Source organism: Perna viridis, chromosome 13 (genome assembly GCF_037379345.1).
Source record: "Perna viridis isolate PV_CMFRI_1.1 ecotype Kerala chromosome 13, ASM3737934v1, whole genome shotgun sequence".
Taxonomy (NCBI): Eukaryota; Metazoa; Mollusca; class Bivalvia; order Mytilida; family Mytilidae; genus Perna; species Perna viridis.
The window spans coordinates 25,130,242-25,152,381 of NC_142457.1; the positions used below are offsets into that span (position 1 = coordinate 25,130,242).

Consider the following 22,140-nt stretch of genomic DNA (forward strand, 5'->3'; position numbering starts at 1 on the left):
TTACATTAAGTTTTTACATTTTACAAAATTCTTATATTTTACAGTAAGTTCTTACATTTTACAGTAAGTTCTTACATTTTACAATAAATTCTTACACTTAAATACATTTTTGTCCTTAAGCTCAAGATTGAGCTATTCATGTGTATTTTTTTGTTACCATGGAAGAGAGGTAGCCTGAAGATAATAAGAAATGAGTTTGAATATAATAGTCAACAGTCCCTATGAGATTTTTCTTGATATGCATGCTTTTGATAAATTTGTACTTTTATTTCATTGTACTTGTATTTGAAATTGCGAGTATCACCTTAGCAAACTGCACTTTCTCATATATCACAAATAAAAAATTCAATTTGTAAATGAAAAACCACTGTTTTGTATTTGAAATTTCGTTTTAAAAATTAAAAAAATTGAACATTTTTGTAATTCATCATTATTTTTCCTGTCATAATATTAAATCCCTGTAGTAGACACCCAAGTTTGTACAGGTCATAGATTACTTATATTAAAATAAACCTCACTTAATCAAACATAATGGACAACCTTTTTTTTTTCGTGTCTAAACTACAGCTTAAAAATTTTAATAACCTAGCCAGGTGAAATGAAATACAAATAAGAATTAGAAGGTAGGTCATGTATCTGGTTACATTTCTCTGATAAAAAACTGCAATTTATTCATTCTTTCTATATAAGTTATAATTTTGACATGTATCTATATTGAGTTTTGAAGTATAGTTTAGACACTGGCCTGAAAAGAGCCGAGATCTTCAAATTGTTGACTGGATTGGTATTTCTATATCTACCGTAAGTTTTATTCTTCCATATTATACCAGAGGTATGCATGAAGCTATGTATTGACACATGGCTGGTGTCACTAGAAAAACAGGATATGCTTACCCTATTAGTGCACATTTACTGCGAAAGAAGGTCGGTTGTATTAAGTTTGTCGTTTTGAAATGGGTCAATACTTTTGTTCTGTCTTGGAACAGAATCACTTTCAACTGTGTTGAAAAACTTTTTTTTATTCAGGGCTTGTTTTTCACTGCTGTAGATGTTTTTTTTTATATCCCACCATCCCTATATTGTATTTGGGTGTTTTGTTTAATTATTGTAACTCAAGCAGGTAATTTTATTTTCATTCATGTTATAGATATAGAGCAGTGTGAACATTTTAGAATTTTATATTCGATCCCTTTCGACAAGGTTGGCACAAAGATACTTTGATATTGACATTCATAGATATAGTTTTATTGGCGTCACCTAATTTTTCTTGATTGACATTTTTATGATTGGCCGTTTGTGACCGAGGTCTTGGTTTATTGTCGTTAGTGGTCAATCATTGATTTAGGTCTGTACTCTACAAATCAATGAAACAGTTGCAAAAACCTATGAAAATTTCAATTTGAAAATCTTAAAAGAACCCTGGTAAGGTCTACTCGTTCCTCAAAGAAGTCAGTTCAGTAAGGGCAAAATTTGGCCTAAAAAAGGTCTACATGAAGAAAATTTTATGTTGTTTCTCTAGCACTTTAATGTGTTTTTTACTTGATTTGATTGATTTATGGTAATTTGATCATATACGGTCATATATTCCCTTCAAACTTGGCTAAGAATGGGAAAATCTGTTAAAAAGGCTGGAAAACACCTAATTTTGTGCAGTATTTCTCTCTTTTAACAATGGCCACATGCACGTTGACTCTTGTGCTTCATATATTTTGTGTATAATTGTCAGTTACAACTTGCATAAAAATATTTTGAGTCAACAGATGTGTGGCCACTTCATCTTAGAAATGGCAGTATTGTTAAAAGTTAAAGGTTTTTGTAAAATTTAAATAAAGGCATCTTGTTATTTCTGGAATAATGTCATAATCTCATCAAAAAGTCTTATATTCAGTGTTTGCGACCATTTTATATTTCTAATTCAGACACTGTCCATGGTAAAGTGATTCATGGTATAGAAAAACCCACAGATCAGACAATGCTTTTTTGGTCTACATATGCTATATTTTCATGTGACAATAGTCATTTATTTAGATCTGTACTTTTGAGAAAACCACACTTTAACCTCCCACTAAAATCAACCAAATCAAACCAAATCAAGAACCATAACTCTTGCAAAGTGCTTATTTCATGTACAATCTATATAAATTTTATCTTAAAAGCACAACCCCCAAATGAAAAACTAAGACTGGTTATGTGATCAATAAGGGTTTCTGAAGAAGAAATCAAATTTAATTTGGTGGGTTTTTGACATGCATGAATCACCTCCTGTCTGATTTTTAGAAAGACTGATACTTAACAATTATGACAGAAAGCGAAAAGCTTTATCTGACTTGAAGTAGTACTCCCTTTTTTTGTAAGCTACTTCAAAATTCAAAAGCAACTGATAAGCACACTTTGTTGGCTCAAACAAAAATATCAATAAAAATACATCCAACAGGATTTAGTGAAAATATATCATAAATGTTTAAGTAAAACAAGGTCTTTGTACAAATTAATGCCATCTATGATAAAATTTATATTTTTGACCCCTTTCGATAGATACATGTAGATATAGATATGTTTATTTTTTGACCCCATTCAATAGATACATGTAGATATAGATATGTTTATTTTTTGCCCCCATTCGATAGATACATGTAGACATAGATATGTTTATTTTGATGTGATATGATTGATTTCTCAGCATAATTTTCCCATCCTATAAATATTTGATTTACTGGTGTCAGACTATTAGTCAACATAGGTAAACTCAGTCTGAATATACTGTGAAAAATTATGGAGGAGGAAAATGTATTCTTGTTTAAGCCAACACAGGTATGGATCCAGAGATTATGAAAAGGGAAGGGATGGGGTTCTAGATATTTCTAATGAGAGGTAACTCCTTGAAACATGTGAGCAGCCTATTGAATTTTGCAATATTATTAATATATATTAATGGCCTGTATGTGCATGCAAGGTTTTTATGGAATGTCAAAAAGCAGTCCATGCTCTGTTTTTAAATTTTCTTGTTTGCTAAATTTGCCTGCATGTTATTGTCTTTAACTTCAATCTATTTTTTTCAACTACCACTATTAAATACTCAGTAGATTTAATCTAAGAACAGCTATTTAAAGAAATGAGCTGATTTTTATCAAACTCATCAGGTCTATAAAAATAGACATCACATATTGGTAAATTGGCAAGGTCTATCAAATTTGAATGGTTATTGCGACTCACAGTGCCTTGTGATGACTTTATATCTGATTAAACAGTACTGCTACATTTCTCGGATTTGTGACAGAAACATTTGATCATCGTAAAATTTGTAGGGATATATTTGATAATAACTTATATTTGTGAAGCCCTGGAAATTCTTTATGATTGTTTATGAGGAGTTTATGTCTATATATGGAACAGTATGATTTTTGTAACCAATCCTTTCTCTTTTGCTTCCTACAATGAATGATCCAATAATTTGTCGGAGTGACATTCATGTATGCAATTCCAACATTTTTGTGAAAATCTGTTTTCGAGGTGCTAATTCATTGTGATTTTGTTTATTTTATTATTTGGCTCATTTCAGTTCATCATGTACAATAAACATACTGATATAAAGGAATAAAAGGAAGAAGCATTTATTTTTCATTTGCATATGTTTAATGTCATGTATTATGTGAACCAAAATAGTTATTTTGAAATGTACGTTTTTTTTTTCAAGGAGAAATATTTTTAATGTGCAAGTCATTGATACATGCATAATCATCCCTGTAGGAACACACTTTCATCATATGAGTTTCTTGTTGTGTTTGTCATTAATCATCCCTGTAGGAACACACTTTCATCATATGAGTTTCTTGTTGTGTTTGACACCAGACCAGGATGATATTGCTTCATCTTCATAGCATTTTAGGAAACATTTTCATCGAAGTGTATATTTTATGCTTCCAATTTTAAGCAAATAATTTGTATTTTGCAGCCATCGAAATTTTTCCGTATGACATACGAGGACAATAAGGCCAAATTGGTGATTGCTGGCGCTTATCCTGAGGACGATGGAGAATATGTCTGCTCTGCCACCAATAGCTTAGGAACGGCAAGGTGTTCTTGTCATCTTTATGTTGAAGGTTTGTTTTGCAGTGCTTTCACTTATGGACTTAAATTAGAGATTTTTTAAAATTCTGTACACCTTATTATCGTAGCACATTGTCATTTTTTTTTTTAAATAAATTGCTTTACACAAATAGTAGACTGCTCCCCCTTTTTTCCTTAAAATAAACAGGGATATTTTAGGAAAGACTTACATTGGAACAATGCAGTGTAAGCATAGTAGTAAGTGGGAAATAAAATTTTGATATTTAAAATGAAATAAAAATTTTCAGAAAGTCATATTTATGTTAAAAAAGCTTAAATTTATAAATTTTTAAAAATAACAAAATATACCAAATTCACTCAGTTGAATTCTATTACAAATATTTCCTGTCATTAAAAACGTTTATATCTAGTCAATTTATTTTCACTTTTCCAACTTCTGGCGATACTTTTATTGTTTTGTTTTTTTGTTTTGCTAACCTGACATTCTGCATATATTTTCACTAAGAATTTCTGTAAAAGGGTAATCAAGGAAACCAAGATTCTAGTGGAAATCAAAAGAATGTAATCCAGGGACAAAGACCAAACATGGAAAGCAGACATAAACAACAAAGAACATAAAGTAACTAAAATCATACATACCAAGTAACAAAAGCAAATGAGCAACTCAGACTCCATTAAAAACTGGAAGAATGGACCAGGTGAACCGGTAGGGTAAGCGTCCTCTACTTTTCTAGAAATACCTGCTAAGTTGCTCATAAAAAATATAGAATTTTCACCCTCTGGATAATTTTTAGGTGAATCTTTAGCTATCCCAGATTATACCACCTTGTCCATCCATCATTCTGTGCATCTGTCTGACCATCTAAACTCTTTTGCAGTTATCTCAGCATCAAATGGATGGATTGATTTCAAATTTGGTGTGTGGCTTTATATAGATGGGTCACACATTGTGAGTGGTTTTAATTGTTCTCGGATATTTACTTTCTGTGTAAATTAAGGTTTGCACCTACTTTCATGTTCATTATGTAAAAAATTATTGATGGTACCAATTTTCATGGTTTTCAGAGCTGAATGCTGTACTAAACAGAAATGTAAAATATTTCTTTCCTAAAACATTAGTTCTGTGTGGATATCAATAAATTTTAAAAAAATCTACCAACTATCCAAATTTTTGCAACCCATGGAAATTTATACTTTTACAGTTATTTCCGATTTTACGGACGTTGCAAAAAAAAATTGAGGATTTTAACATAAGGATATTGAAAGTGTATTTTGCTTTCACAGTGAATCCTGTCTAAACTAAACTCTGAATAAACCAGAAATCTGTCTAAGCCAGACACTTTTTGAATTCCCTCTATCAGTTTAAATTTATTTTTAAACTGGATTAACCAAATACCTGTCTATAGTGTACAAACACTACAGGACTAAAAGATGTTTGGTTTGGACAGGTTTCACTATATTGATATAAAAAAAAAAAATTCAATGAATTCTAAATTTAGACAACAATGTATATGAGTATATATATAAATATGATCTTTTTTTGACATTTTAAGTAGGAAGGAGTTTATTTGACACAATTAAGTGACACGTTCTATTATCGGACTGACCACAAAATAAAAATATTGATAAAAGCATTTACGGAATGTCCTCAGTAGGTTAAGGACAGTAAAGTGTCCTTTCAAGTGTCCTTACAAGTGTTGTCTTAAAGGATGTTTCAATCATCAAGAATTGAGGACTCGTTCAAGATTTTTCAAGTTTGTGAGGTAGGCATTTTTTTTTTTTCAAAAGTAAAATTTTTGTTATTTGTTTTATATTTTACGAGTGTCTTAAAGGATCTTTTAATCATCAAATATTGAGTACATATTAGTTTAAGTAACACTCCAGCTAAGAATCATGCAAAATGTGCTTCATGGGTAAAAAGCCTACATATTTTTATTTTTGATATTTTGTTTGAATTGCCATAGTAAACAGAAATTATCATTCAGTTTTTCATATAACCTGTGCTCTTAGGTGATAAAAATAGTATAGAATGCACTGTAGATTTCAAAATTAAGGGAGATAACTCTATAAATGAAGCTCAAATACAATAGAATCTACTGGATTTTCAATGTTGATTATCTCCTAAGAGCAGGCAGATTTGAATGAATTATTACACATTTCATAGTATAGACCCATAAAACAACTTAATACAAAAATAAAAATATGTAGCCTTTTTGGGGGTGTATCACATTTTTCAGATTTTGCCTGATTCTTACAAAGACAGCTACTTCAAGATTTTTCAGGTTTGTGAGGTACGCTTTTCATTGACGAAAATCGATTTTTTATTTTGTTTTTTTTTTTTTCAAACTAAAGTATGTTCAATCTTTTATGAATACTGAGGAAGTTTCCTATAAAAGGATATTTTTATCATCAAGAATTGAGTATTTGTTAAAAATTTTTTCAAGTTTGTGAGTTCAGATTTTTTTTATTGGGAGTAAAATTTTTGTAATTTTTTTAAACAAAAAGATGCATTTTTATGTGTCTTAATGGACATTTTAATCAAGGAGAATTGAGACTTCCTCATTTTATGATTTTCAAGTTTGTTAGATAGACAGTTCTTTTATCAGAAGTCTAAATTATCTTTGTTTTTTTTTGTAACTAAAAGATATTTAATCTGTTATGAATGCTAGACAAGTGCCTTAAAGAATATTTTAATCATAAAGATTTGTTAAGGTTATGAAATGAACATAAAAGTCAGTATTTTTCTTTGTAATAATGTGTGTTTGATCTATAAGGCCAAATAAATAAATATGTGTGGTTCCTGTCACCCAACCTTCAAAGAATGATTTTTAATTAGCGGTGCTCAGAATCACAGAATTTAAGCAGACATAATAAATGATTGCGTAAAATATTTAGGCAGGTCTAATCAGGATAAATCAGGAGTAAAGTGAAGCACTCATTGAAACTGTAGAAGTGTTATTGTTCATGGTATACCTCAAAATTTGGTTCCAAACCAAGTGGAAATTTTGGTTTCATTTGTATGATGGAGTTGTGTACAGTACCTGAACCGATCCATGCAACAAAAATTGCAATCAGTCATAGATCACCAATCAGTTTCCGGTCAGTCATCAATCCGTGATGATCGCATCACATGACCACAGAGCGGTTAATGTATTTTACAGTTTTTGTTGTTTTCTTTGTCAATTTTTCACATATTTACAAAATGTAATAGATTTAAACATCAATTTCTACTATTATATTACATTTCTGTTATTCAAAACAGATCTTATGTCATTTTACGTAACAAAACTGCGATCTGATCGGTCATCGGTCATCGATCCGTCAACGATCAATATGTCAACAGTCATCAATCCATCAAATTGTTGCCCGGATCGGTTCAAGGACTGTACTATGAGTTGCTCATTTACTTTTGTTACTTTTTATGAATTATTTTGGTTATATTATGTACTTTGTTGTGTGTGTGACATTTTCCATGTCTGGTCTTTATCCCTGGATTACATGCTTTTGATTTTTGCTAGAATTTTCATTCCTTTGGTTACTCTTCTAGAAACTGGTGATTTTTTCTCCCTTAACCACAAAAACTGGTATCCACAAATAAAAGTACTTTCATGGTACACTTTGTACATGTTTAACACAAGAAGTGACAAAGTGTAAAAACTTATTGTCTGAAGAGTTTAAGTAGCATCAATGAAGTTTTGTTTTAGAAGTATAAAAAAAATACAAGGTTCATACAGTAGAAAACACTTTACAATGAGGACACTTGCACTTTATGAAAATACTCATTTTACCAAACCTTACTCATGTCAGCTATCCTGCAGCTCAGCCATGATTGGTTGGTTATTTCTCAAGGGGATTGGGATGGCTTTTATAAAGCAGCATCATTATTAGTTCAGCTAAATTTTCAAAGAAAGATCTACAGCAAATATAGTTAAAGCCAAATTTAAAAGAGGAATGTTTGATGTGCTGATAAAACATGGACATGTGTTATATGTTACATTTAAAACAAAAGGTAGTTTGGGTTTCAAAATTCAGGAATTTTGTAGAAGCCTGATTTTTATTAATGTACATGTACAATATATAATAGTTCATAGTTGTATATAAGTGTGAAAAATAACAACAGTGAAATGGCTTTTTTTTTAATGTATGATACAAAAATTATTTATCAAACTGTGAAATTGGTACCTGCAAATATATGTAATGGTATTTGATATTATCTGCCAAAATTCATAACTGTGAAAATTAAAATGTTTGCAATAGTGGAATTAATGTAAGTTTTGGTATGCCATGAATAAAAGTGTCAATTTTTTTTTTAATTCCACAATAATCAAACTGTTAACTTAATAAGCAATCCTGGGAATGATGTTTGGATTGTTGGAAAATTACCTAAGTCTAATTTCAATGCTATTTATTTACAGAGAGTAACAACCATTCGAATGAAATAACAGATGAGGAAGGACCAGTAGGCACATCGTTCAATCAAAACTCAACATTTTCCAGCCATATTGACTCACCAGTTCGGAAGATTTCCTATTCATCAACAGAAACAGGGCCATCTACTCAGTCATTTGAGCCACAGAAAAGTTACGATCAATCACCATCAAACATGCCTTCAGTCTCAACAAGTTACGATGACAGCAACTTTGATGAATTTGAGGACTCATTTGAAATGGTGAAGAAACAGGCCCCTCGTATCCATGAAATTAATCCCCGCAATCCAATGGTTGAACATGGACAGAAACTTCAGCTGCAGGTGTCTTTTACAGCAGAACCTAAACCTGTTGTCAGATGGTTTAGAGATAGTTTTGAAATCATTCCTAGTGAGTAATTAAGTATTAAGTATTTATAACTTTTTTATTATTTATGCCCCCTCCCACAAAAAAAGTGGGCTACAGGTTGTTAGAAAAAAAGAATCTGTGATTATATCTCACAAGTGCAACTGCTCCTATTACTTACAGTAGATTAAAATGGAGTTTTAGGATTGTTAGTTATCATTATGTTGAAGTGTACTGCTGCATCTCTTCAAAGGGAGATAATGCAGTTCGGGTTCAGCATGATATAGCCTAGAACTGTATTTATGATGAAAAAATGTTCAAGTGGTAAAAAATGAAAAGTTAAGACTGAAATCACAAGAAAAAATGAAAATAAAAAAATTTTGTATTGTCTCCTTACAGATAGAATGAGGTTCATCCTAAAACTTAAATGTTGAATTTTTCTTTTCAGACAATTTTTACCAAATAAGTACGACAGAACATTTCAGTCGACTGATCATAGAACAATCTGAAGCTGGGGACAGTGGAAATTATAATGCCATGGTGGAAAATGATATTGGTTCTGACGCTGTTGATACAAGAGTTACTGTTCTTGGTATGTTTTAGCAAAAGTTATGGTTCTTTGTTATGTTTTTATCAAGAGTTATGGTTCTTGGTTTGTTGTAGCAAGAGTTATGGTTTCTGTTGTGTAAATTTAAAAGTTAAGGTTTTTGGTATGTTTTATCTGGAGTCATGATTCATAAATTATTCCTAAATATTGTAATGCCATTTTTATGAAAATCAGTCAATGTGAATAGCTATGCCAAAATGCTTATTATCTGCAACAGATTCGGAGGTGTGAAAGGGTTGTTCTCTTCACTAAAATTTGAGATAGAAATTATATTTTTCATGAAATTTTGATTTTAAACAAGTCATATTCTACCATGAAAAATTTGGAGCCTTGCTTTCCTCGCCAGTTACTTATGCTCATGCACCTCATGTATGGTTGACAAATATATATAATATTTGATGAATGATAGATAAATGATAGATGGTAGATGTAGTGAATGTCAGTACATTGTACATATACATGTATCTAAAATGTATTGAATTTCTATAGGATCCATCATGCAATATTCTAAATTTTCAATTTCATGCTGAGGAAACTCTGCCCATAGAAAGTAGGTTAATTGAATCTTATAGTTGTATTTTTTTATGGAGTGCTTTATATTATAATACAGCAAAACCTGTCAAAACTCTTACAAGCTTGATTGAACTCGTAAGTCCAGGAACTGGTTTCATAAAAATATCTCATTTTGAGAGTTTCTCAAATCTTCGCATATTCATCAAATTTAAAATTTCTAGCAAGCTAAAAGGTTGAAATTTGAAATCAGGAAAAATTTGTTGAAATCTTAAATTTGAGATTTTTTTTTTAAACCCAGGCCAGTTTTGATTTCAGCTTCTACAGTTTCAAAATAAATTATAGACTTAACTTTTTGTTTATCCATAGTTCCATTTTTTTAATTATTATTTTAGATGTACCCAGTTCACCAAGTAAGCCCTATGCCACTGAGACCACCCTGTTTTCTATTATATTGTCATGGTCAGCACCTCAGGCAGATGGAGGCAGTCCTGTAAAAAAGTACAAAATAGAGATGTGCAATGCTGAGGAGGAAGATTGGGAAACTCTTACTGAAAATTGTTCTGTATGTACAAGATACTGCATATTTTGAAAGAATCAATGTCATGGTTTTCATAATTTGATAAAATATTCAGATTTCCCAACATGATTTGCAACTTCCCTTGAAAACTTTATTAGGCATTTTGTAATGCTTCTACTCTCTTGTGTCAGAGGTTAGTAGTACTTTCTGCGGGTCAGAGGTCAATACATTCATGTTTCGTCATCGGTTCTTTCACTTATTTTACCCAAGTGGTGTTTGTCAGTACATGTAATATTTAAATTTTAATTTAAAAAATCTTTCCAAGCATTTAAACAATATTATAGACTATACTGAATAAATATTATAGTGATATATATGACATTCAGGAGGTATGGCCCTTTTACAGACTTTAGAAATGTTAAAAGCAGTGTATCTGCATCACTAGAACAATTTTCTCTAATTTTAATTTCATTTGCGTGTATTTTTTTTTTTTTTTCAGAGTACCTCATATTGTGCCACTGATCTTGCCGCTCACAACCCATTTTTCTTCCGAATCAGTGCCAAAAATAGAATAGGTTTCAGCAAGCCTAGTCCAGTATCTGATGTCATAGTAACCAAAGATTCTAATCCAACTCATCGTCTTTCCGTTGATTCGGATGGTAAGGTCTTTTTATTTATACATTTGCTATTATTAGTATGGTCACGTCAAGTTATTTATAGAATTTTGATCCCTTACATTTGAAACCAGCTGATTTCAATGTGAAATCGTCAAATAAGAGTTAAAAATTTAAAAAAAAAATTCAAACGAGCAAGTTTTTTTTTTTTGTATTCCCTATCTGTGGAAAAAAAAACAACACAATAACTTGATGCGGCTTCATAGTGTATAAGATTTTTTCACTACCAGAGCTTTTTAACACGGTATAAAAGGTTTTGCATGCTGTGATGTGATTTGAATGTCAACACTCTTTTGTTTGCATATAATATTTTAGTTCCATCATTTGCATGTTAAAAGCTTAGGTCAGGAAGAGTTATCTCCCTTTGAACTAAGAACGTAGTATTTTTTCTTTGAAAATTGAAAGAATACACAAAAAACAAATAAATTAATGAAATTTTATATGTTTATAAAAGGGAGGTAACTGTTCTTTAAAATTTATGATGCAAGTTTTCATAGAAAAATAATATAATGCTTTGGCTTGTTTAAAGGAGAGTATATTGAATGATATAGTTTTTTTCATCAGGCCTGGAGATTAAATTTAGACATAATCAAGAGAAAGTCCAAATTTAAAGACATCCTTGATTGCATGTACAGCATATATATAGTTGCAGCTTTGAAAAAAAATCAAAGAAAGATAGTTGTATAGTGTTTACACCGTGCAAGGCCGTAAGTCATCCGTGCATGTGATATAATTGAAATCTATTATTTTGCCAATTTTCAGATGTTTTCTCATCTACGGCTATAGACGTAGAATCGCCTATATCGCCATTTTTGCCTCAGGCAATGCAAGGTAGTATGTCTTTGTCACATCAATGCTTAATGGCCTCATAGTCAGCAGTGCTTTATTCAAACATTCTAATAACCAGGATCTCATAGCTTTTTATGTGTTGCTAGTTTTAGATTGCATGTGCTTTACAAATGTGTCGTCGTTCACGCAGACCATTGTAGTATTTAATTTTTATACCCCACCACATGAAGTGGGTAGGTATTATGTGATACCTTCCAAAAAGTTGCATGTCCATCCATCCATCCATCTGTCTGTCTGTCTGTCCACTGACAGTTTTTGATAATATTAGAACAGATTATTGATCTTGGTTGAAACTTTGTACAGTTGTTTACCAAAAATTTATTCAATTTCTCATCATTTCAATATTTTCATTGCTTCTTATGATATTCTTTGGGCAAAACAGACTTTGGTCTTAGTGTAGAAGTTATAATGGGGGATCCAAAGAAACACCAAAGGGGTCCCACTAGAAGTCCCACAACAAAACCCTTAATAAATCCTTGATAAACACATTTTAATGCATGCACACAAAAACATGTATTTTCATACATATTTTCATGATAGAAGGGTTCCTGGCTGCCCCCTTTAATTTGTTCATGAAGTTTCTGTTGAGAACGAAAATCATTTAGCATAATTAGTTTTGTAATTAAATAATTTACTCACCTATATCTAAAGTTCAGTTAGATTTATATAAGATTTATATAAGAATTTGACCAACATTATTTATTAGTGAAAAAAGTTCAAACAGAACAAATAAGTTATTTCATTATTCAACTAACATAACAATTAAAACTTCTACATTTCCAAAACTCATTTTGCATTAAGTTTTTTTAAGGATATACGATTGCTAATTAATGAGTTTTTCCTTAATTTGTGAAGACAGACTTCAAATTTGTTTATAAACTTATCTTGCCACCTTTTCCAAATATATACTTAAACAATGAATTTTTCATGGTTAATTTCCATTGAGAATAATACAAGTAATCAACTAACAAAGGGGAATGACCTCTTATTGTAGTTAAGAATGTAGAGTGTAATACTCTCAGTTAAAATAAACCATAGAAAATGAGTCTTAAGTGTAAGTTTTTTGTTAGAATCAGGCAAAATGGCAAAATTCTGTAATATGCATATAAAAACCCCACTGATCAAACAGTATGTTTTCATTCAATGATGTTTTCTCTATTTGAAAAGACCATTGTTTTGTCTCAGCATCATTGGATTTGGTGAGAAATTTTTTAATAGAATGTTAGAAAATTGAGGTTTTTGGCAGAGTTTTCTGCCCTTGAAATGTTCATTTTCAGTGCATTTCAATTAAATTATAACTCAATGTACCAATTTGACATGGACAATCTGATCTTTTTCCCTTGATTCTGATGGTGGAAATAGTCAAGTTAAACTTTCAAAATGATGGTTTCATCGAACTGATTCTTACATAGACTGACACTTAAGCTACAAAAACATGCATAGTAAAAAGAATACAATTGGATGTGTAATTGGCTATTTCCTTCTTTTTTTAAAGTCTGTTATGAATGAACAGTCCTATCAAATTGTTTTTATTACTGCATCCAAAAATTTCTTATCTTTAAAATGCTTAGGTCTTAAAATATTAGTGATTGCATCCATTCACAGGTGGAAGATGTGCTCCATTAGCAGGGCTTGTAGAGTATTCAAATTCCTTTATCTCAGTTGATAGAGCTTCAACTTATAGTGCCAGGGATCCTGATTCACTCCCTTGCTGGTACAGTGCCAGGTGTCCTGATTCAATCCCTTGCTGGTACAGTGCCAGGGGTCCTGATTCAATCCCTTGCTGGTACAGTGCCAGAGTTCCGGATTCAATCACTTGCTGGTACGGTACCAGGGGTTCAGCTGGTTCATTTCCTTGCTGATACAGTACCAAGGGTCCAGCTATTTCATTCCCTTGCTGGTACAGTGCCAGATGTCCTGATTCAATTCCCTTGCTGGTACAGTACCAGGGATCCAGCTGGTTCATTCCCTTACTGGTACAGTACCAGGGATCCAGCTGGTTCATTCCCTTACTGGTACAGTGCCAGGGGTTCATTTGGTTCATTCACATGTTGGAACTGTGCCAGGGGTCCAGCTGGTTCACTCCCTTGCTGGTACAGTGCCAGGAGTCCAGCTAGTTCACTCCCTTGCTGGTACAGTGCCAGGGATCCAGCTGCTTTAGTCTCTTGCTGGTACAGTGCCAGGGGCCAGCTGCTTCACTCCCTTGCTGGTACAATGCCAGATGTCCTGGTTCAATCACTTGCTGGTACCAGGGGTTGTTGTTCAATTCATTGCTCTGAGGTGCCACACCACAGGTCCTGGTTCAATCCATTGCTATGGTACAGCAGCAGGCTTCCTTTTTCAATCCCATGCTATGGTACAGTGCCAGATGTCCTGGTTCAATCCCTTGCTGGTACCAGGGGTCATTGTTCAATCTGTTGCTCTGAGGTACAGCACCACAGGTCCTGGTTTAATCCATTTCTGTGGTACACCAACAGGCTTCCTTTTTTGATCCCTGCTGGTACCAGGGGTTTTTGTTCAATTCTTTGTTCAGGTACAGCACCACAGGTCCTAATTCAATCCCTTGCTGGTACAGTGCCAGATGTCCTGGTTCAATCACTTGCTGGTACCAGGGGTTGTTGTTCAATCCGTTGCTCTGAGGTGCCGCACCACAGGTCCTGGTTCAAACCATTGCTATGGTACAACATGAGGCCTCCTTTTTCAATCCCATGCTATGGTACAGCACCACAGGTCCTCGTTAAATCTGTTGCTATGGTACAGCATCAGTCTTCCTTTTTCAATCCATTGCTGGTACCAGGGGTCTTTGTTCAATCCATCGCTATGGTACAGCACCACAGGTCCTGGATCAATTTGTTGCTCTGAGGTACAGCACCACAGGTCATGGTTCAATCCATTGCTATGGTAAAGCCTCAGGCTTCCTTTTTCAATCCCTTGCTATGGTACTGCACCGCAGGTCCTGGTCCAGTCCATTGTTATGGTACAGCATCAATCTTCCGTTTTCACTCCCTTGCTGGTACCAGGGGTCTTTTTCAATCCATCGCTATGGTACAGCACCACAGGTCCTGGTTCAGTCCGTTGCTATGGTACAGCATCAGGCTTCCTTTTTCAATTCCTTGCTCTCGTACTGCACCACAGGTCCTGGTTCAATCCATTGCTATGGTACAGCATCAGTCTTCCTTTTTCAATCCCTTGGGGTTACTGTTGTGAATACTGTGGAGTGCATTGTGCTCTACTGTTACAATATCATTGTTTTTATAACCATTTAAATGTGATCATAAGGGATGTTAAAAGGTTATGAAATATTAGGTTACTATTTTGTGAACTGATATTTTACAAAACATTTAATTTATAAATATTGGGGATAGGGTTTTATTGGATCATAAACCATTCGGACTTGGTTTATATTAGTTTTTTAGTCTGGCAAAATTCTTTAAATCATTAAAATATTTTCACAGATGAAAACCCATCACAGTCTTCAGGTGGTTTATTGATGGGGAGCCCCAATCATACACAAACAAGTTAAGTTTAAAGCTGTGTGAAAGAATTTGACTACCGGTAATTACTGAACTTTTGAAGTTTGCTTAAATCTTGGTATTTGACTAGTTCAAATATATCTATAATTTGCTTGAAATCGTTTCAAATAATTCAAGTATGAGATTTACCGTCCAGGGGTGTGATATATAATCAGACCCTAATCTGGGAAATTAGTGGACTCAGCTTTGTTTGGAAGGAATATATTCCCGTTGACATTTTTTTTACAGTTCTAGACATGAAATAGAACCCCTGACTTTTTTGACAAATAAAAACCCTATTTTTGTTCTTCTTTATGACATACTGTCTACATACTGTGTAATAAATTTAAATGCTTTGAGAGATATTTAGAAATATTTGGTGGAAAATATGTCTTGATGTCAGGGGCTAAGTGGCTGTATGCTTGCTATACCGATAACTTTTTGTAGATGTGGCATGCAGTATAACCTACATGTAGTATAACCTACATGTAGTATAACCTACATGTACGCTAGAACTGAAATAAAGATGGATTGATTGATTATAGTTTTATGTTCTATGGCAGATATTTTATGCGATTCAGGATGAGAATGATTTACCAATCGAACAGACCCTGCTTTGTGCTAGTCTGACATGCTGAGCAAGATCTTTGTTGTGCTAGCTCACACAGAAGTAAAGTCCACAAGTCGGACAATTTATTCTGATTCTGAGCAAAATTTTTACACAGCAGAGTTAATAAATCCTCTCTTTGGCAAGCTGTCTGACTTGCTATACAAATTCAGGGATTTTATTGTGTGCAGTGTTTTCAGATTTTAGTTCCTTATTGTAAATATAAAACTGAATAAGCCAAAATTTAGGGATAAATACAGCATGTGCTTTTATTTTAGTTATCAAAGTCCAAATCTCTAGGACCTTCATTTGGAAGCTCTGGACCTCTTGTTTTTGAAGGTTAATTTGAACAGACTAACCTGAAGAATCTATCCTGAATTCTCTTGGGGTGACTTGCTCAAAATGAACTTTGCATGGTTCTATTGAACTTAGTATATGCGTCAGATATCGACACCTGTGATCACAGGTAATTTTTTTTGTCAGGCCTACACTCTACTGATTCTAATCCTGAAATTTAAATCAAGTGCTTTAAATCTATATTCACCTTTATTCTCTGCAGTTTGTGGTGTTAATATTAACAATCAAGATTTGCATCTAAATGTGCATTAAAATAATTATTGACTACTGAGTAATTAGGATTAGAGGGATTTAGGACGTGTTGGATTAATAGATACATTTTGGGATTTCAAATTGTAACAGAACTTTTGTGAAATGTCGAACTCTGATTCTGAATCAGGTAATTTTAATTTTTTGTACTTATAATTTTTTTTATTATGAAAGTTCGATATTAATGTATTAAAATTCTTCCTGGTTTTGAAGTTTGAAAAACCAGATTTTGACTTCCATATGTGTTTTCTCTTTATAGATATGTCATATGGATGATTATGTGAACAAATATACAATTCCTTGAACTTCTATCAGAAAATCTTTTTTTTTGTTGTATTCTTGTGAAAGATGACAACTCAGTTGGAAAGTGATGGGTAATTACACTTTTTAGTAAAAAATTCAAACCAAGTCCAAGATCCAATTATTATGTCTAAATCTTATGTGGAAGGGAATACTGGAATCTGTGAGAATCAGGCAAAATTGAAAAAAAAAAAAAGAATCCATCGCAGAAACAAAAACCAAATTTGACAATGTTGGCACATAGGTTTTTGTCTATTGAGGATGAATTGACAGTTTATTTGTCGTAAATGTGTCAGAAGATGCAGAAAAACAAGTTCAAAGTTACAATAGAGTGCTAGGGGAATAGTAAGTTGTCTGCTGTTGATGATGAAACATGCAATGCATTTCATATTACTTTCTTAAATTACTGGCATTAAATAAATGAATGCCATTTCTACTTTGCAGGTAACATTTTGAATTTTGAGATTTCTATTTTTAAAAATTTTTTTTTTTTATTATTGTACACTAACAACCTTGATCGGCAACTTTATTTTTTTTTATTGTTCTTTCTGCCTGATTTTTTTTTTATCTCAGGCTACTGTGAAGATACATTTACTAAAAAATATCGGCAATACCCAGTGATAATGTTACACCAATTGACTGTGATGTCACTGAAAAAAGAATAACATCAGTTTTAGAGGTCTCGACAGAACATCACATCTTGCCCTAATGAATAACATCAGTTTTAGAGATCTTGACAGAATGTTTCATATCACCCTAAATGAATGACCTCAGTTTTAGAAGTTACGACAGAACTTCACATTTCACCCTAATGAATGACGTCAGTTTTAGAGGTCTCGACAGAATGTCACATCTTGTCCTAGTGGATAACGTCAGTTTTAGAGGTCTCGACAGAATGTCACATCTTGTCCTAATGGATAACGTCAGTTTTAGAGGTCTCCACAGAACATCATATCTTGCCCTAATGAATAATGTCAGTTTTAGAGGTCTCCACAGAACATCACATATTGCCCTAATGAATAATGTCAGCTTTAGAGGTTTCGACAGAACGTCACATCTCGCCCTAATGAATAACTTCAGTTTTAGAGGTCTCGACAGAACGTCACATCTCCCCATAATAGGTTTACTATGATATTTTCTGTCTCATCGTCAAGAACTGCCATTATTCTGTGCATATCCCTGAAATTAAAGGGCCAATCCTTTCATCTTAACAAACAGTTTCTTCCATAAAGTTATGAGATTCCAATTTTCTTGTTATTTTGATTCATATTGATTTAATGATGATCATTCTACATATACAACATATATACATGTACTTGATAGAGGGATGGACACCATAACACATTTACTATAATACAGTCAAACTTATCTTAAGTGACTTTCAGTAGAAAAGCAGAGTCATGGTCATATGACAGGTGGTTTTTATAAACAGGCGATTTTTTCAAAGAATGCACTATACAGGGATGTAAAATCATGGTCACATGACAGGTGGTCTTTACAAACAGGTTAATTTTTCAAAGAATGCATTATACAGGGATGTAAAATCATGGTCACCAGACTGAAATCTTTATAAACAGGTAAATTCTGCAAGGATGTGCTACACAGGGATCTTTTAGTCTTTTGAAACAATTGATTATTTCTGAATACTAGTAGTCATTAAGACGGGTTGGTCTGTACACTTATCAAAAAAACCACTTGTGAAACTTGAAGAGATTGAATAAATGCACTGCTGACATTGTAATACCCTGGAATATAAAGAATTTGATCAGTTACCATGGTGATTGTTTTAACACAACTACTACTAACGGAATTAAACATTTTTCATAATAATTTTATTATCTTTTAAAATAATATATAAATCTAATACTTGATTTTAGTAACTCAAAGAAATAAAAACTAACATTTAAGTAGCTGTCTTTGTAAGAATCATGCATGGGTTATATGAAAAACCTCATGTTAATTTCTGTTTACTATGACATTTCAAACAAATTATCAAAAATAAAAATATGTAGGCTTTTTACCCATGAATCACATTTTGCATGATCCTTAGCTGGAGTGCTACTTAATGTATTATTTTATATGTTTATTTTAGTCGTTTTTAGAATAACAATTTGGTTTTTGGATTCTCTGCATGAGATACTTATTATTGGTACTATATTGTTCAGGATTTCCAAAATGTTTAATATTTAACCTCAGATGTTTTTTTTTTATCTGTATATTTATTTTAGTTACTTTAATTAGAAGTTATCCAAGAAATTTGCTTTTCAAAGAAGCCTTCTTTGTTTGATTAAAAACTTTTTCAGGGGGAATAAATTACTGGTTTCCAATAGTAAAAGCCAAGTTAATTTTCTAGGAATTTATATTCTTTCAAATCATGCTCTTTATGCAGTAAATATGTTTATATTATAAACAATTCATTCATTTCTTGTAATCACTTGTTTTTAAAATAATTTTCATCAGTTATTGTGAAAGGATTTCTTTGAAAAATATAAGTGTTCCCTTATTCAGCTCTGGTTATAGAAATTCAGAGTTTCCTGGTCTGAATTTTGGGACTCCTGGAGTGGTAATTTGTACTATTAAAAGATCACAAGATGACCATTCCTAATACATGTCAGGTCAAGCCTTTGTGATTTTGTGTTTTAGAACTTTATTTAATTAGGCTATCATAGAGTTTGACACTACTGCTTTAACAGCACACAGTTCGCTGGGGTGGGAGTGATTTGGGATTAGACAGGACCATTGTTTGTGTTTCCCATTTTAAATGTAAATGCCCTTTAAAAATAATGATGATTAAAAAGCATATTAAAGAATGGCAAATTGAAATTCTAAAAATCTTTAAAAATGGCCCTTTCAATTTTTTTAATCTCAGTCATTGTGGTTAGCAGAGAGACAAAATCAACTAGCTGGGAAATGCTTTTTCAAAAGTCACTTATTGCGACAAGAATATTGGATAAGTTGACTAGCAAATGCATGATTAGGCACTGTAAAAATGATTAACTGGCAAATACAAGTCTGGAGTTGATAAGGCAAGAGATCATTTATTAGGAAGTGATGGTGGATTTCTGCCTATGAAGCATCCACTAGCCTCTATCTTAAAATTACTATCCTGGAACTAGTAGCCTAGTATTGCTATGGGAGCATCACAGAAAGTTCTAAAAGTACCATGCCTGAATAGCATTTTAAAACTTTCTGAGTATTATTTAACTTGATTTGCCTGATATTTTATTGGCATTATACCTAGGAACATCTGTCATTTCATAAATATATTAATTTTATTACTTGTTCTTTTTTTTTTTTTTTTTTTTTTTTTTTTGATATATTTGTTACATGTAGAAATTGCTAAGGGTAATGGCAAATTTGAAAAATGAGTATCAGTTTCATATTTTATTTTCCTTCAAGGTGAATAACCTTTAATATGTTGGCCAGTTTTTGAAAGTACATGTATAAGTTTATTTTTATGTTTTGATTTCAGTATGTGTACAGATATAAGAGAAAGATATAGGGCAGTAAAATTTTTGTCTGTCTGTCTGACTTTTATCATTTATATGCCCATCTCCTGTAAGGTTTGACTTGGTGTTGAATTTTTTTTTTCCATGATATTGATAAGGTTTCAACATCATAGATATAGGGCGATAGATTTTTACATGGCTGTCTTTCTGTCTGTCTGTCTGACTAACTTAATTTTCATTCATTCCTTTGCCAATCACCTCTTGGCTTTGAAATTTTGTTTAGATGGAGTTGAGATTTCATTGTGAAACTATGAAAGATGTAAGTTGATATTCAAATAGAGCCAAATTTTTATTCGGCGGGTGTTTCTAGAAAAGCAGAGGATGCTTACCCTACCGGTACACCTGGTCCATGCTCCTAGTTTTTAGCGGAGTGCAAGTTGCTTATTTACTTATGTTACTTTTTATGTATTATTTTAGTTACTTTATGTTCTGTTTTATATTTATCTGTTTTCCATGTCTGGTCTTTGTCCCTAGATTACATTCTTTTGATTTCTGCTGGTATCTTGGTTCCTTTGATTACTCAGCCACAAAATATGTTGTTTTAAGATGACTTTGTACCCAAATACCTTTTGTAAGGCTTTTGTAAAGAATTTCGAATAAAAGCTCTGAAAATTGAACTAAATTTTTCTAAAGGAAGAATTTTTGCCTCAAATTTTCTGTAACTAAATTCTAGTATCAGCATTTGTAATCTAAGTATTTTTATTTTTAAATAAAAGTGTGGAGAACCTAAAGAAAAAATATGTCTATGGCTTGTATTATGACTGTACTTCTACCATATTGATACCAGGACACTCTGGGTATTGAATACTCTTTTAAGGAGTATGGTCAATAAGACATAATAATGCCCCCTTTTTTTTAATGAAAATTCAAGTTAATAGCAGCACTGAACTATTTATTTGAAGATTTCTGCTGTTAATACCTTAGATTAGTGTATAAAAAAATACCTGAAAATTTGGGAATTTTTAGAAAATTCAGCTTCGCCTGAATATAGCTGAAATATTGTTGCTCGGGTGTTAAACTCCAACAAACAAACAAAGAAAATTCAGCTTAGGTTAGTTATTAATATTTGGGGCAATTTTGCTAACTTACTGCCTCATCTCCTTTCTTGGACCTTAGGGGACACATAATTGATTCCTCTTGTCAGGAAAAAATGATCAGCCACTATTTCGTAGGTTAAAAATAGTTTCATCGCTATATTCATTTGTGGTGAAAACATGTCTCCATATTAATTTATCAAAGCTATCTGTCAAACCTTTGAATTTTTATTTCATATGACCCCCAGGTTTATCATTTAATTGAGTCACATTTCTATTGAGAATTATTCTTCATAAGTCAATCAAATTTCACAGTCTTGCTGAGCATTTAAGAATTTATGAATTCAATTAAAAATCTCCTTTGAAGCTCAAAAGAAGTAAAATCATAGACTATAAATAAGTAAGTACTCCTTTTCTTTTCATACTCCTTTGTATTGTATCTTTAACTTGTCCAGAAGGACATTGAAGAAATATAGGCAAAGTCTTACCTACCAAGGTCAGACTACAGCCAACACAACGATTATCTTCAGGGGATTGAGTTGATCTTCCATAGATTAAATTACAATTAACTT

The 22,140-nt window shown here is 32.4% G+C and overlaps 1 protein-coding gene across 8 annotated transcripts in view; it reads left to right on the top strand.

Moving 5' to 3' along the window:
• LOC148600081 (uncharacterized) overlaps nucleotides 1-22,140 on the top strand; it is a 103,896-nt gene that overhangs the window by 67,002 nt on the left and 14,754 nt on the right. For 7 of the 8 annotated variants that reach the window (XM_088558055.1, XM_088558052.1, XM_088558053.1 and 4 more), the window contains 6 exons: nucleotides 3,953-4,100; nucleotides 8,484-8,885; nucleotides 9,289-9,432; nucleotides 10,353-10,522; nucleotides 10,977-11,136; nucleotides 11,914-11,982. In XM_088558055.1, coding sequence (XP_088414181.1) covers nucleotides 3,953-4,100; nucleotides 8,484-8,885; nucleotides 9,289-9,432; nucleotides 10,353-10,522; nucleotides 10,977-11,136; nucleotides 11,914-11,982 — 1,093 coding nt within the window. The remainder of the gene's footprint in view (nucleotides 1-3,952; nucleotides 4,101-8,483; nucleotides 8,886-9,288; nucleotides 9,433-10,352; nucleotides 10,523-10,976; nucleotides 11,137-11,913; nucleotides 11,983-22,140) is intronic. The other variant, XM_088558054.1, reaches the window with a different exon arrangement.